Raw genomic sequence first — 13014 nt, 5'->3', positions numbered from 1 at the left:
TTCTTGGATGGGAAGAACCCTGTCCCGTGCGAAGGAGGGGGAGACCACAACAGGGGGTTGGAAGGAGCCTGAGGTCTCATTTTGCAGCCTGAAATGGGAGTCTATGCCTGGTCACCAGCTTCAGGAGCTGCTGCCAACTCTGTCTCTGCACCATGGAGGTCTCCATTTTCTCCCGGTCCCCCTCGCTTCCCAGCTGCCAGTCTCACGTCTGCTCTGCTGCAGCAACTGCTGGCACTGCCACTGCCCCCTCCTCCTTGGCAGGGGGCTCCATGTAGATCGGTGTCACCGATGAGGGCTTCTTGGACCTGCAGGTGAGGAGGCTGGATGGGAGCAGGCAGGGGGTGTGGTCTCCCTCAGGACCCCAACTCCCAACAGCACTGCCTGCCTCCCTGGCATGATCTCCTTCCCACTGGGACATCCTCCAGGCCTGGGCATGCATCCTGTCCCCGCCTCCCACCACAATGATTCAGAAGAGGGGTGGTATGCCCTCGGACTGGGCTGGGACAGAAGCGGATGATGCAGGCCCTGGGCAGGGGACAGTGCCAGGAGGATGGCAGGGGATTACCCAGGTCACTGTGCCCCCGATACTCACGAGTAGGGGGAGGCAGGGACCCCCACCACGAGGAAGTGATTCTTCTTGCGGAAGAGCCGCCACAGCCCCTTGTGGTTCCCACGGACATCCAGGTCCCAGATGTGGAGGCACTAGGAAGGTAGAGAGGAAGAGGCATCAGAGCCAGGGGACAGACACCAGGGCCAGGTGTCCTCTTGCAAGGGAAAAGCCACCATCCCCGCCCCTCACCAAGACACAGCAGAGAGGGGACAGCACATTGACTGGGGCAGTGCCAGCCACCATCAGTGAGAGAAGAGTGGGAACCCATTCCCATCCCCGCCTCAAGACAAGGGGTTTGACCATCACCTCTGTGCATGTGACAGAATCACCCACACAAGCTCAGACCCTGAGGTCCCTCACAGGGAGATCATAAGACTTCTCTCCACTGAGCCAAACATCTGCCCTGGACAACCCAGTGGCTTCTGTAAACACCAACAGCTTAAATACCACCCAAGGGCAGCAAGAATCCATTTGCTGAGCTGTACCCAAGGCCACAGACAAACCCAGACAGACATTTCCCAGCAATGCCAAGATCGGTGCAGGAGTGAGGATGGGCCATGTCAGGAGCCTCACCTTGGCAAGCTGAGTCCAGGTGGTGAAATCTGCTTCCTGCTCCATCCTGATGAACATGACATAGACTCTGCCCTCAGTGTCAGGCACAAAGGAGTCCTCACAGGGGTTCTTGCTGTGGTCCAAGACCTCAGCCTCACTGTGGAAAGAAAAGAGAGAGTGAGAGGGGACCTCCCCTCCTCCCTGTTTCCACTGCAGGGTGCTTCAGACAGGCAAGTAGTGGCTGGGGCTGCCAGGGCCACTCCACCCTTTCTTCTGCCCCGGTTGGTTCACCCAGTGTGCCTTCTGGTCTCCCAACTTCCCTGCAGGCACCTACCCCAGGAGCCGAAGAATTTCAGTCTCGTAGGCATCCTTCCTCAAGCTGTTGGAGGAGGAGAGAGCAGAGAGATCAGGGCAGAGCCAGAGAGTTTGATAAGCAGGGATCATCCCAAGATGATCCAAACTTTAGACTGCCTTGGTGTAATACAAAAAGGCAGGTTGGAGCCAATGAAAGGAGAGCAGGGTCTGCCATGTATCCTGGAGGATATGGCAGCAAAAACATGACCCCTCAACACATCTACCAGGAGCACAGGGTAGCTGAACCCAACCTCACAAAAACCACTGCAAGGATTCCCCAGTGGAGGCCAGTGTGCTGAGGCTGGAGGTTATGGGTGTTGAAGGAAGGGAGATGTCCCCTGCACAAGGGGACAAGGGTCAGATCAAGCAACTGTTTCAATCAGATCTCATTCTGACCAGTACTCACCTCTCCACATTTTTAAGTTGGACGTTTGGAACTGTGTTGAACTTGTGCTTCTTGAAATAGGCTTCCTGGGAGGAAGAGAGAGAGAGAGGAGGGAAGGAAAAAAGGATTCAGTCCAGAGCCAGCAGTACCTGGAGGTCACTTCAAGCATCCCCACTACCTGGAAAGGTGGCTGAGTTAGAGCTCAGCACCAGAACTGGGCCTGGGGGCTGAGGGAGGTCACTCACGTGAAAGTAGCCGTTCATGTTGAGCCCCACGATGCCGAAGTGGTAGGAGCGCGAGATGTCAGGGATGATGCATTCCCGGCCCTTCCGCTGCTCAGGCATCCGCATCCACATGTCCCAGTCCCAGAGCTGGGGAGGGGAAACTGCCACTCACACTCAAGTCTGGGGACATGATTTGGTAGTGTGGCTACCCAGGGACCTTTCTGGTTGCCCACATCAGCTCCAGCCCCTTTGGCCCCAGCCTGCCTGGGCAGTTCCAGCCAGGCTGGTTATGTGGTCCTCAAGTTAATGTCTGTCCCCAATCCATTCTGCTCAGGAATCTTTCCCAGTGGAAGCTCAGAAAGAGACAGGGTCCCTTCAAGAGCTGTACCCACAGGGACTGGGTGATGATTGGGGACTGCTGATGGGCAGAGATGGGTGTGCAGAAGACAGGGTCCTTCTAGGGTACTCACCTTCTCAGGGGTTGGCCACTTTGGTTCCAGCTCGTCCTTGTACAGGCTCTTCCGGAGCACCCAGCCCAGGCCCGGCATGGTCTCCACACGGTACAGGAGCGAGGGGTCCTCAGCTGTGTGCTCATAGCCCTGCCATGCGAAGGGGAGCAGTCAGCATGCTCAATGCATCCCTACCCTGACAAAACAGGAGGCATCTTCCTCCATGGAGACTCCCAGCATAGGGAGCAGGGGACAGCCACTGGGAAGCACAAGGCAGGAACAGGATGGTGATTTGCAGGGGCACTTCTAAAACAGCTCAGGGCTAGGGAGACAGACCCACCTAGGATTATGGTGGGGGGACACTCCACTTTACAGACAGAACCTGGACCTCAGCCTGACATTGGAAGAACACAGGGCAGAGGTGTCCCTGCTCCACCACCCTCCCTGACCCACCTGGTCATTCCAAGCCGAGATGCAGTACAGGCTCTCATCCTCCTCCAGAAGGTGTATTGACTGGCTCAGAAAGCTGAGGAAAGAGTTGCCCAGTTCCTGGTCAAACATCCTTCCCCAGGCAAACCAAGGCAAATTCTCCACAAAGGGACAAGCCACCCGCAACTGCTGGGACTGTTTAACCCATCTCTTGGGCTGAGATGGCTGATGCTGGTGTGAGATCAGGGGAGAAGCACCCAAACAAGCTAAGCCACATCTCACCATGGGGAGGGGACAATATTGTCCCTCAACCTTAATGAAAGAACTGGAACCCTGGTAGATGCTGTCCCTGTCCTCTTGCCATGGAGCAATCCTAACCATGTGTGTACGGAATGGATTAGTGTCCCCAAAAAGTAAATCAGGAAGAGATCCCAGACCTCGGAGTCACCCTGCACTGAGTGCCAGGAGAGCAGACTCAAGACTCTCTGCAGGCAGAGCTCATTTATGGCCATTGCCTGGGGACTGCTCAGCCTTGGATAGGTGAGCTACAGCATGGCAGGGGTCTGATGTCTCCTGAGCAGCCAGAGAGCTTCTAGGAAATGCCCTACCCAAACTGGAGCTCAGGGACCCACAGCTTTACCTGAAGAAGTCAATAGAAATGTCAAGGTCTTCCTCCAGAACCACAGCGAATTTAGCATCCTGTAGGGCAAGGAGAGATGTCAGAGGGATAGGACCAGGACAGAGCAGAGACACCAAGCAGTGTCTCCCACCTGTGCTGTTCCCTGGCCCACAGGACCAATTCCATCTCCCATGAGATGGAGGTCACAGATGCCACTCGCCCAGGGAAACCCTGCGCTGTCTTGCTCCCACAGGCAAGCAATTAAACCAGGTGCAGGCAGACACCTCACTCACCGGGAATAGGTTGAAGGTTGCAGTCAGACTGGCTTTGTAGTGCTACAAGACAAGACAGATCATTGCCTGTGTTAGCATCAACCCCCAGACCACAGGGAGTGGTAGCCTGGCACAGACACGGGGCTAAGCCTGCCTCCCTCAAATGCTATCCCAGGTCCCAGGAAATAATTCTCCCAGGATTTGTGAAAGGTCTCTCACCTGGGAAACTCTGGCATTTTTTATGCTGATGGGAGTGTGCTGGATTCCTGAGAGGCCAAACAGCTCCACGACATCCATTGGCTCCTGCAATGGAAAGATACAAAGGTCATCAAATGTGTGGGCTTGGATACATTCTCCCCACTCTTTGCCAGTGTCAGCTCCCTGGGACAAGGATATGCCTGTGGGATCCCCTACACATGGCTGTCCTCTTGAGGGCAAGCGAGGCTCAGCATGATGCTGCGCTGTAGACCTGACAGCAAGGAACTTGCCAAACCTTGTTGGCCCTTCAGGCTGTAAGTATCACCCTAATTTTCTGTTAGCCCTGCTAGTTTGCAGACCCAAAGTTGTATGCAAGAATATCTGAGAGGCCCAAAATTCCCAGTCCCCAAAGGACAGTGTGGAAAGAAAACAGGTATACCCAGGAACATCTACTAGCTGCCTCATGTTGAGACCACAATCAACTGATTTCCTCTCACAGTTGCCAAGAAAGGGACCTCTCTGACCAAGCATATCCACACTGGGGTCAGAAGTAATCCATTTTTGGGCTGACATATCTCTGCTCCAAGAAGGCCCCACCAAGGCCTCCTCCATCCCCTTACTGCCCATGTCACCACAAAAAGAGAGAAGGATCTCCTGAGACAAGGCAGCTTTGTCCACACCCGTGGCTTGGCTAAGCCGACTGACTTTGTGTAGGAGTGGAGAGGAGGAGGGTGACCCACAGCAGGATGAAGAGCCTGCCATCCACCAAGCACTGGGCCAGCACCACATCCTCTCAGCTGGGGGACCAAGGACCTGTTTACAGGGGCCTCCAGGAGTGCTCTCACCTCGTAGTATCCATCAATGAAGACTGTGATCATCTGCGGATTGACGCCCTGAGCCGACAGCAGGGAGCGCAGCATCCTGGGGAAGAGATTGAGGAGCATGAGCACAGCACAGCCCCAGTGGGCCGGGGCCACTCAGCAGAGGGGTATGGATCCCTTGAGGTGGGGGAAAGGGTGCATGGAAAGGGAACAGGATCTACTGCCCCTGGGCTCTTCCCTTTCCCATGGCCAGGGACTGTGGGATCTGTCCAAGCAGGTCTGCTCACAGTGCCTGGGCAACCGCAGGAGGAGGCTGGATCCTGCCAGCAGGACGAAGGGGAGGGCTTGGGCCATGCCTGGTCTCGTGGCACAGAGCAGAGAACCACGTCCCCCTGGAAGTGCTTACCTGTACAGGTAGTTGGGGCGGTTCCCTGCAATAACAGCTACAGGCACATTGAAGACTTTATTGTCTTTGAGCTAGAAGAGAAAAACGTGTGACAGTGGGGCTGGGGGAGGCCATGCCACTCAGAGCAGGATCCAAGGGGTAGGGATCAACCCTGCTGTTAAAACAGCAGAGCTGCACAGTCCTACCCCTTGGCTCAGGACCACACTGACCAACCAGGACTCCACTCAGCACTGCTGGGGACCCTGCCAGCTTCCCCCTGTCATCCCACCTCAGACCCAGCTCCTAAATCCCAACTTGCATCCACCTGGAGATCTTTGTCCAAATCCCCCATCAGGGTGCCAAGGACAGCCCAAAGGCCATCATAGCTGCTCTTCCCCCAAACGTACAGGCTCTGCCCTTCACACTGAGATCCATAGAGCCATGGTAACCTGGCAGCTCGGGGCAGGTGTAGGGCAAGGGAACTCCCCTTTGCCAGCATGACACGACCATGTGTATTCACCTCACCTTTGCTGGGGTTCAGAGCTTGCCCAAGGGCAGTTTTCACCACTGGTGCTTAAGGACAGGGCTCTGCATCTGAGCTGCAAACACACCTGGCCCAGCCCAGCCCTCCCTCCTGGAGCCTTCCCCAAATACTCTGCCTCTGCACTCACGGGATCAGGGTTGAACTCAATGGGTGTGGGGTCTTTGCAGCTGCAGACGCTGCCATAACCTTCTACTTTGCTGCAGAACCTCTTCCGGCGGCGGATCAGCTCTGTGTCAGGGCAAAGGGACACAAACACACTCAGCATCTGGAGGCACCAAGGAGCAAAAACAGACTGCTCATCGCCATGACCTCACCTAGTGTGCTCCAGGCTGCACTGCCACACAGACAGCTCTCCCTGGGCTCAGCCATCAACAAGCCACTCCTTATTGCTATGAACAAGCAACACTTCTGGATACAGGATATAACCACAGGAGCCATTCAGAAGCCAACCCCATCCTATGGCCTCTCTGAGCAGTAGCTTTGTTCAAGGTCAACATTCAGAAAAGACTGGATCGGGCTTCGTTTGGAGATGTGACAAATGGCCAGGCCACATCCCCACCTCCCCATCCTCACCTTTCTCAACAATCATGCCTGGAATTGCCATGGAAGCAGGAAGAAATGAAGATGTCCCCATTTTAAAAGTTATCATCCCCACCTCAAACAGCCTTAAAATCCATCCTGGGATGTTGCTAACAGACCCACAGCTTGGACTCAAAAAGAGCAGCAGGCAGTCATCTCCTAGAGATACCTGTCACCACAGAGCAGATCTTACTTCCTACCTTCCACAGAGGTCAGATGAACTTCTGTCTTCAGCAGTACGGGGTCACCCCATGTCGAGAGGGCGGGAGACTTGGCGTGCTTCTCCCCATACACTTCCCCTGGAGCAGGGACATAGGGTCAGGACTGTCTGGAAGGGCCCATCCCTGATGTGTCAAGGCATGACCAGGGGCTGTAGCTCAGGGTGGCAGCTTGGTACCTTTTCCCTTTGGGCCCTGGTGAGCTGCTGATGGGACATGCTTTGCTTCCATCCCCACCCTCACCCCCAGGAACAGAGCTGCCGCTCTCTGTGAATTGTTCCCTGCTCATGCAGCATGTTGGGGATGGGCTGGGTTTGCCTTCACCTGGCTTCTCCCCAAAAAAGGAGCCATGAACGCTCTCCTGGCCTGTGGTGGACTCACCTCCCTTCTTCCCCACAAATGTCCACATGTCTCTCCAGCTTAGGAATGGTGCAACTTGGCTCCCCAGGCTTTTCAGAACATTCTTGGCTGTGTCCTTGAGGTGAAAGGAGCCTTCATCCTGGAACAAAACACAACTCTGCAGCTGAGGTCTGGCTCCTGATGCAGACAAGGAAAGCCTCCTATCAGTACCAAAGAGGTACAGGGCCCACTCCTACCCTTGAACAAGCTGAGCCAGAAACCTTCAAGTGCAGGTTCCTAAGGTCTCTGTGCCACTAAACCTGCTGGTGGCTTCATCATGACCCACAGGGAGGTCAGAGGAGTTGCAGACTCCTGCTTCCTCGAGACCAAATTGCTCTCAAGCAGGGTCATGTGTTCAGCAACACTTCACACAGCTAAACCTGAAACCTTGAAGAAGCACGGTGCTGCTCACACAGCAGCCCAGAGCCAGCAGAGTCCACAGTGCCCCTGCCAAAGCCACCACATCCTTATATTTCCTCATGTACATTCTCCATCTAACCTCTTGTTTATTGCTGCAGGCTCTGACACATCTGCTTTTTGCTCTCCTGCCTTGCTGGGCACACAGCAATATCTGTAACAACAAGGGGGAGTGAGAGAACAAGGGAGATGATCCAGCCAGGGAGACACAGCCCAGTGGGGATGTGACATTTAGCCCTGAGAATGCCTGATGACATTCAGGAGGCAACTACCTAGACAAGCTTCAGGTCATCCTGACTCATGGTGGCTTTTTCTTTTGACATTAAGGTCACATACCTTAATGGTGAAGATCAGAATCCGGCCCCGGGCAACCATGTTGAGGAAAAGTACCATGGCTTCGTCTTCATGGGGAGAATAGGTGTCAAAGACCCTCTTGGCCATCACGTGACCCTGTTGGTATTCAAACATCAGATGCATTTTAAATGCTATTATACAGCCAGGACATGCAGAATTATGGAAACCTGTCCTGGAAACCTCAGCCCCTGAGCAACATGATGAGTTACTCTTCTGGTATGCCAGGGAGTTAGTCCCCAGGCCAATTCAGCCCTTGGACCTTCACACATGCACGAGTGCACTGAGGTCCATGGGACAGCACTACCCAACCTCACAACTTCTCCCCTGCCTGCTCCCCAAGGCCAGCTGGGCAGCTGCAAGAGAAACACTGCAGGGACCCTCTGGCTGACCATGTCGTGCTCTGGAAACCACAGGCAAACAAGCATTTGGGGACTTCCCTCCTTGCTGCCCTTTGCCTTGTGCCCTCAACAGTTAAAGAGCAAAGACAAACACCGCTCAGTAAGACAGACAAATGCAGATGCATGGGGATGCTTTACCGTAGCCTGATTTAAGACGATGACGTGGATCCCCCTTCCCTGCTCCCGAGCCTCATCTTCCAGGACCTGCAAGTGGAGAAGCGATGAGAACCATACGCCAAGACCTCTTATTCCCTGCCCATTCATCACAATGGAGCCCTCAAACAAGGGGCGAGTCTCGCTCCCGTGACATTTTGGCTTTCCTCATGGCTGTGATGGATGCCAGAGTAGAAGACAACATGGGGACAACACCTCCACAGACCTGTTAGCAGGAGTAGGATCCACTCCTGACCTTCTTGCTGGCCACAGAAGCGCTCTGAACACCTGCTGCTTGGGGCTTCACCCATTCAGCGCCACCCATCCTCCGCTCACAGGGATGGTCAGCACCCGTCACTTACTGTAGTCCCATCCACAGCCACGTAGACCTTCGACCGGCTGGAGTACACCTCAACATCCAACACCTTCTTGTTGCTGACAGGGTGCCTAGGGACCTCCACATTCAGCATCTCATCATCTGCAGGGGAGAAATGCCCAGCGTCAACCAGCCAAGGCACCTCTGGTTTGCTCTGGTTCAACGCTAGCCCAGCCAAGCCTCCAGGTCATTCCCACCAGGTATCCCAGTCCAGCAAGACATGGGTCAGAATCTATGGGGATGGCAGGTAAGGGAAATCCAAAACGGCAACAGGTCTGGCCCCAGCTCGCCCCACAGAGACCTCTGCAGCCAAACTTGCTGAAGCCTTGAGTAGACAAACCAGAAATGGGAACAGCCTTTTCTATTCATTTTTATTAAACCCACATGCACAGACCTGTCTTTTGTGCTGTGGCTGGTCACAAGTTTGCTCTGACTTAAAGAAATTACTTCCCTCCCTCCAGTTTCCTTGTTTTCCAAAAAATAAAAAAGCAAGATGCTGCTGCTCACCATAGTCCTGAGCAGACTCCTCTTCCTCCGCATAAGCAGCTCTCCTGGTGTCCAAGATCAGCTTGATGTTCACAATTACAGTCACAAGCAGGAAGAGGACAGCACCCGTCTGCAACGCAGGACACTGTGTTACCAACTTGTACATTACAATCCTGAGATCAGGGCACCTCCTTGGCAGAGGCTGCAGGGCGCCCCAAGGAGATCTTGCAAGGCATCTGCCATTTCCCCTGTTTTCTTCTGGGAAAAGGCAAAGAGAAAGAAATACAGGTGACTGAGTTTTAGGGTGAAATGCTTTCATTAGCTGGAGAGCACTGAACCCTTGATAGATGAGAATTAACTCGCTTCCATGGTGTCCCTACTTCCAGACTGGTGAGCAGATTGCTGCTGAAATATTGTGTCAAGGTTGAGGGTCTCTGCATGCAAAGAGTTTGGGAACTCAGAGTTACAGCTCCCATGGTAAACAACCTCTGCCTCTCCTGCAGCATCACTACTCTCGTCTCCCCCTCTGCAACCAGAGCATGTATCCAGGTATTCAGAGGGAGAGGAGATGCTCTGTGACTAAAACAAGGCAAAGGCCATAGCTAAGGTCTGGCTTCAGGAAACCACAATGTACCAGAGAACAGCCTGCAGCCTTACCCTCCACAGCAAACCAAGGCAACTCGTGTGAACGCTGACACAAAGGGCTATGGGAAGGTCCAGGGGCTACAGAGCAGCCCATGGGAAACTCCAGCACGAGCATCACATTTCCCATGGGCCTGTTGGTCCAAGATCAAGGGGAGGGTAAAAAGACTTCATTTCTACAGGCACCTCTATTTATTAAAATACATCTTGTTTTTCTCTTCCCCCATTTCAGTCCTTCTCCTGGTATTTGGACCCAGTGTAAAGCAGAAATGATTCCATGCTAAGAGGACCTCTTCTGAGACAGAGCCACCCAGGAAAGCTTGGACCACCTACATCCCATGTTGGGAAACAATCCACCTGCAGATGTAAGCTGCAAGAACACGTCTGGCCACAGCCAAGAGGATGGTCTTAGAGCTGCAGTGCTGGCTAGGGATGCAGGATGGCCTGGGTTTAAAGACAAGGCCTCAGCTGAAGCAATCTGTCTTTACTTGACCCAGGTAAGCTTTGTAACCCAGGGCCCAGGTGCTTCTTCACAGTGGAAAGGTGACAGCAGCATGTGGTGGCTGTGGTGCTCTGCACGAGGACAAGGTCCCTGCCCAGCAGCCACAGCCCTGCTCTGGGGCTGAGGAACAGCTCTAGCAGAGAGCTCAAAAGCTGCCCTGGACACTCACACGATGAGGGAAGGCTTTGCTGTTGGATTTAAGACACAAAGCTCCAAACAGTCATTATCCTCAACGCTAACACTGTTGCACAGCTTCCCTGCCAGCATCCACGCCAGAAGGGATCATCCAGCTCACTGATGAGCCACCAAGGAGGCCCAAATCTGACTGCTAGGTGCTGCTGACAGATTCATCCCATTAGCCAAAAGTGGTGTCCCTTTGGCTCAGCTGTGCTATGGACACACCAAGTGGTTTTCCCCAGGTCCTGCTAACCTCCTGGAGCATCCCACGACTCAGCATAGAGGTGTCACACCAACCAAGGAAGAGGAGGGCAGAGGTCGGTGGAGTCTGCTCATAGCCTGGTCCCCCCACAAGGGGATGTTGATACATCTTCCCTTGCCCCTCAACACCCCAACAGCTTGCTTCCTAAAAATCTGTGCCTTTTTCAGCTCTAGGACCTTTGATTCTCTGAGGTCTGGTATGGGGTTGAGACCCCACAGAGGTCTGTCCTTGTTGAGAAGCACTAAAAGGATCCCCCCTCTACCTGGCCAGCTATTGCCTCAAAGCTACATGTTGCTGCTACCTCTGTCAAGCAGCCAAACGGGTTCAAGAAGTAACTGAGGAAGAGGAAGATGGAAAAACAGCAATAAGAGACAGGATATGGACAGGTAGGAAAAGTGACAATATAAACATCACTACGGCATTTTGGCTTGTTGATTTGCTGCTGACTTTGGAGTATGAGCACCTTTAGAGATCTGTGCAGAGAAAGCTTTTAATTAGGCAAGAACAGAGCCACGGGCTCACAGCAAGGAGCAGGCTGTGCTTGGTGGCCAGCAGCAAGGCCACCTTACCAACTTGCCCAGACCTTCCACCCCAGTCAGTACTGGAGAGGCAGGGAAGGAACCCCACAGCCCAGGTGACCAGAGCAATGACCAGCAGCCAAGACTAGCAAGGCTGGCTCAGTCAGAGCTGCTGACAGGCCCAGCCACTGTAGACCTGGCTACTCCAGAACTGCAACTCTAGTTTACATATTTTAAGCTCAATTTTCATCTGTGTTTTAAGTCACAGCAGTCCCATGTAAGAGAGAGATGACAGCAGAGAGGCTTTAGCCCATTGCCCCCAGCCCAATGAGCAATGCCTGCCTGAATGCAGGCCTGCTCACAAGCCCCATGCACCCCAGGGGACGCAGAGCTGGGCAGTCTCCTTCCCCAGGGAGCCCTCGTGAGCCTTCGTCCTCCCAGGCACACACAAAACCCTCCCCTGCTCCCTCCCACAGAAACCAACTGCCAGATTTCTCCAAGCTCTGCTCATCTCAGGAACAGCCCCTCTTCTGCAGCTTGCTGCCATGGGGCCAAACCCTTCCTGCCCTTATTCCCCAGACACCCCCCAGGATGGCTGTTTTACAGCACAAGTGACCAAGCCTGCAGCTTTCCCAGACACCAGCTGCCTCTGGGGCATGAGATCCCGTTACTCAGCCCTACTCTCTCTGTCCACCTGTTGTGCCTTATACTAGGTTTGAAGGCAAACCAGACAGGGCAGGAGTGGTTTCCCACTGCAGGCTGAGCCCTGCTGCACTTGGCACAGGTCCAGGACCAGGAGAGGAGGAATCAGTGGGGTTTTTAGCTGAAAGCCTCTGAAGGACAGACACTTGGATAATTTACCTCCTGCCATAGCCATCCAACAGGGCCATTTGCAGCTGGAAGGAGCTGCAGACATGGCAGACCCTTCCACACTTGGGCAAAAAGCCACCAGCTGTAGCTTTTGGGGGAAAAGTTGTGCTTCCCCAGCATGTTAGGTCACTCAGGACTGCCAGCAACTGCTCCACCTCCACCCACACAGCTGCTCCATAATCTTGTAAACCCTATAGATTATCCTCCCTAATCCATCACAGGCTTGCGGGTGACTCACCTGGCACAGCTTCCGCAGCGCACGCTGGTTCATCAGCTTGTACTTCCAGGCGAGGTACCAGCTCCGCTTCTTGTGGGGCTTGATGGTGGAGTTGGGTTTCCACTCGTCCATAGTCCTGGGGCAGCCGCGTGGGGCAGGGGTCAGGACATGCTCTGCTCCGCTCCCGTGTCCATCGGGGCTCCCTGCCAGGATGGGATGGGTGCACAGTGAGGGAGGTGAGCGCCTTCAAACCCTCGCCCCAGCAAAGACAGGACCTGGGACAAGCAGTGGCCATAAAGAGCACTCATGTACCACAAGCAGAAGCCCCACAAAGCCTCCCTGCCTGCCAGCCCCACGGGGAGTGATCCACAAGGCCAGGCTTTGCTGGAGGCCTGTGAGCAGGGCAATGGGAAGTCCTTGACCCCATGGGCCAGCGAGGACCTCTGCTCCAGACCAATCCCTTAGCAAGGCTGCTGTGGTGTGGTGGGCCTGCTTCCAGCCTCTGGAAATGAGAAGTGGCCAAGAGGCATGAGCTGGTGATGGGCCCTGGACTGGCAGGTGTCACGGAGGTGCCATCACCGGTCATATGGGCCTGCGGGGTCCC

The 13014-nt window shown here is 54.3% G+C and overlaps 1 protein-coding gene across 1 annotated transcript; it reads right to left on the bottom strand.

Moving 5' to 3' along the window:
- Nucleotides 1-202: 202 nt before the first annotated feature.
- On the bottom strand, nt 203-12542 carry POMGNT1 (protein O-linked mannose N-acetylglucosaminyltransferase 1 (beta 1,2-)). Its single transcript, XM_010167396.1, is given in 22 exon segments — nt 203-305; nt 593-702; nt 1184-1319; nt 1497-1541; nt 1923-1987; nt 2147-2272; nt 2596-2724; nt 3028-3100; nt 3644-3702; nt 3916-3957; nt 4114-4197; nt 4938-5013; nt 5320-5390; nt 5970-6095; nt 6097-6107; nt 6622-6720; nt 7021-7138; nt 7792-7905; nt 8346-8411; nt 8723-8838; nt 9244-9352; nt 12432-12542. Coding segments are annotated over 22 exon segments (1989 nt in total).
- Between the last annotated feature and the right edge of the window lie 472 nt (nt 12543-13014).

Source organism: Antrostomus carolinensis, unplaced genomic scaffold, assembly GCF_000700745.2.
Source record: "Antrostomus carolinensis isolate BGI_N321 unplaced genomic scaffold, ASM70074v2 scaffold41304, whole genome shotgun sequence".
Classification (NCBI taxonomy): domain Eukaryota; kingdom Metazoa; phylum Chordata; class Aves; order Caprimulgiformes; family Caprimulgidae; genus Antrostomus; species Antrostomus carolinensis.
The sequence above is the reverse complement of the archived record's forward strand: the minus strand, read 5'-3'. Positions and strand labels throughout refer to the sequence as shown.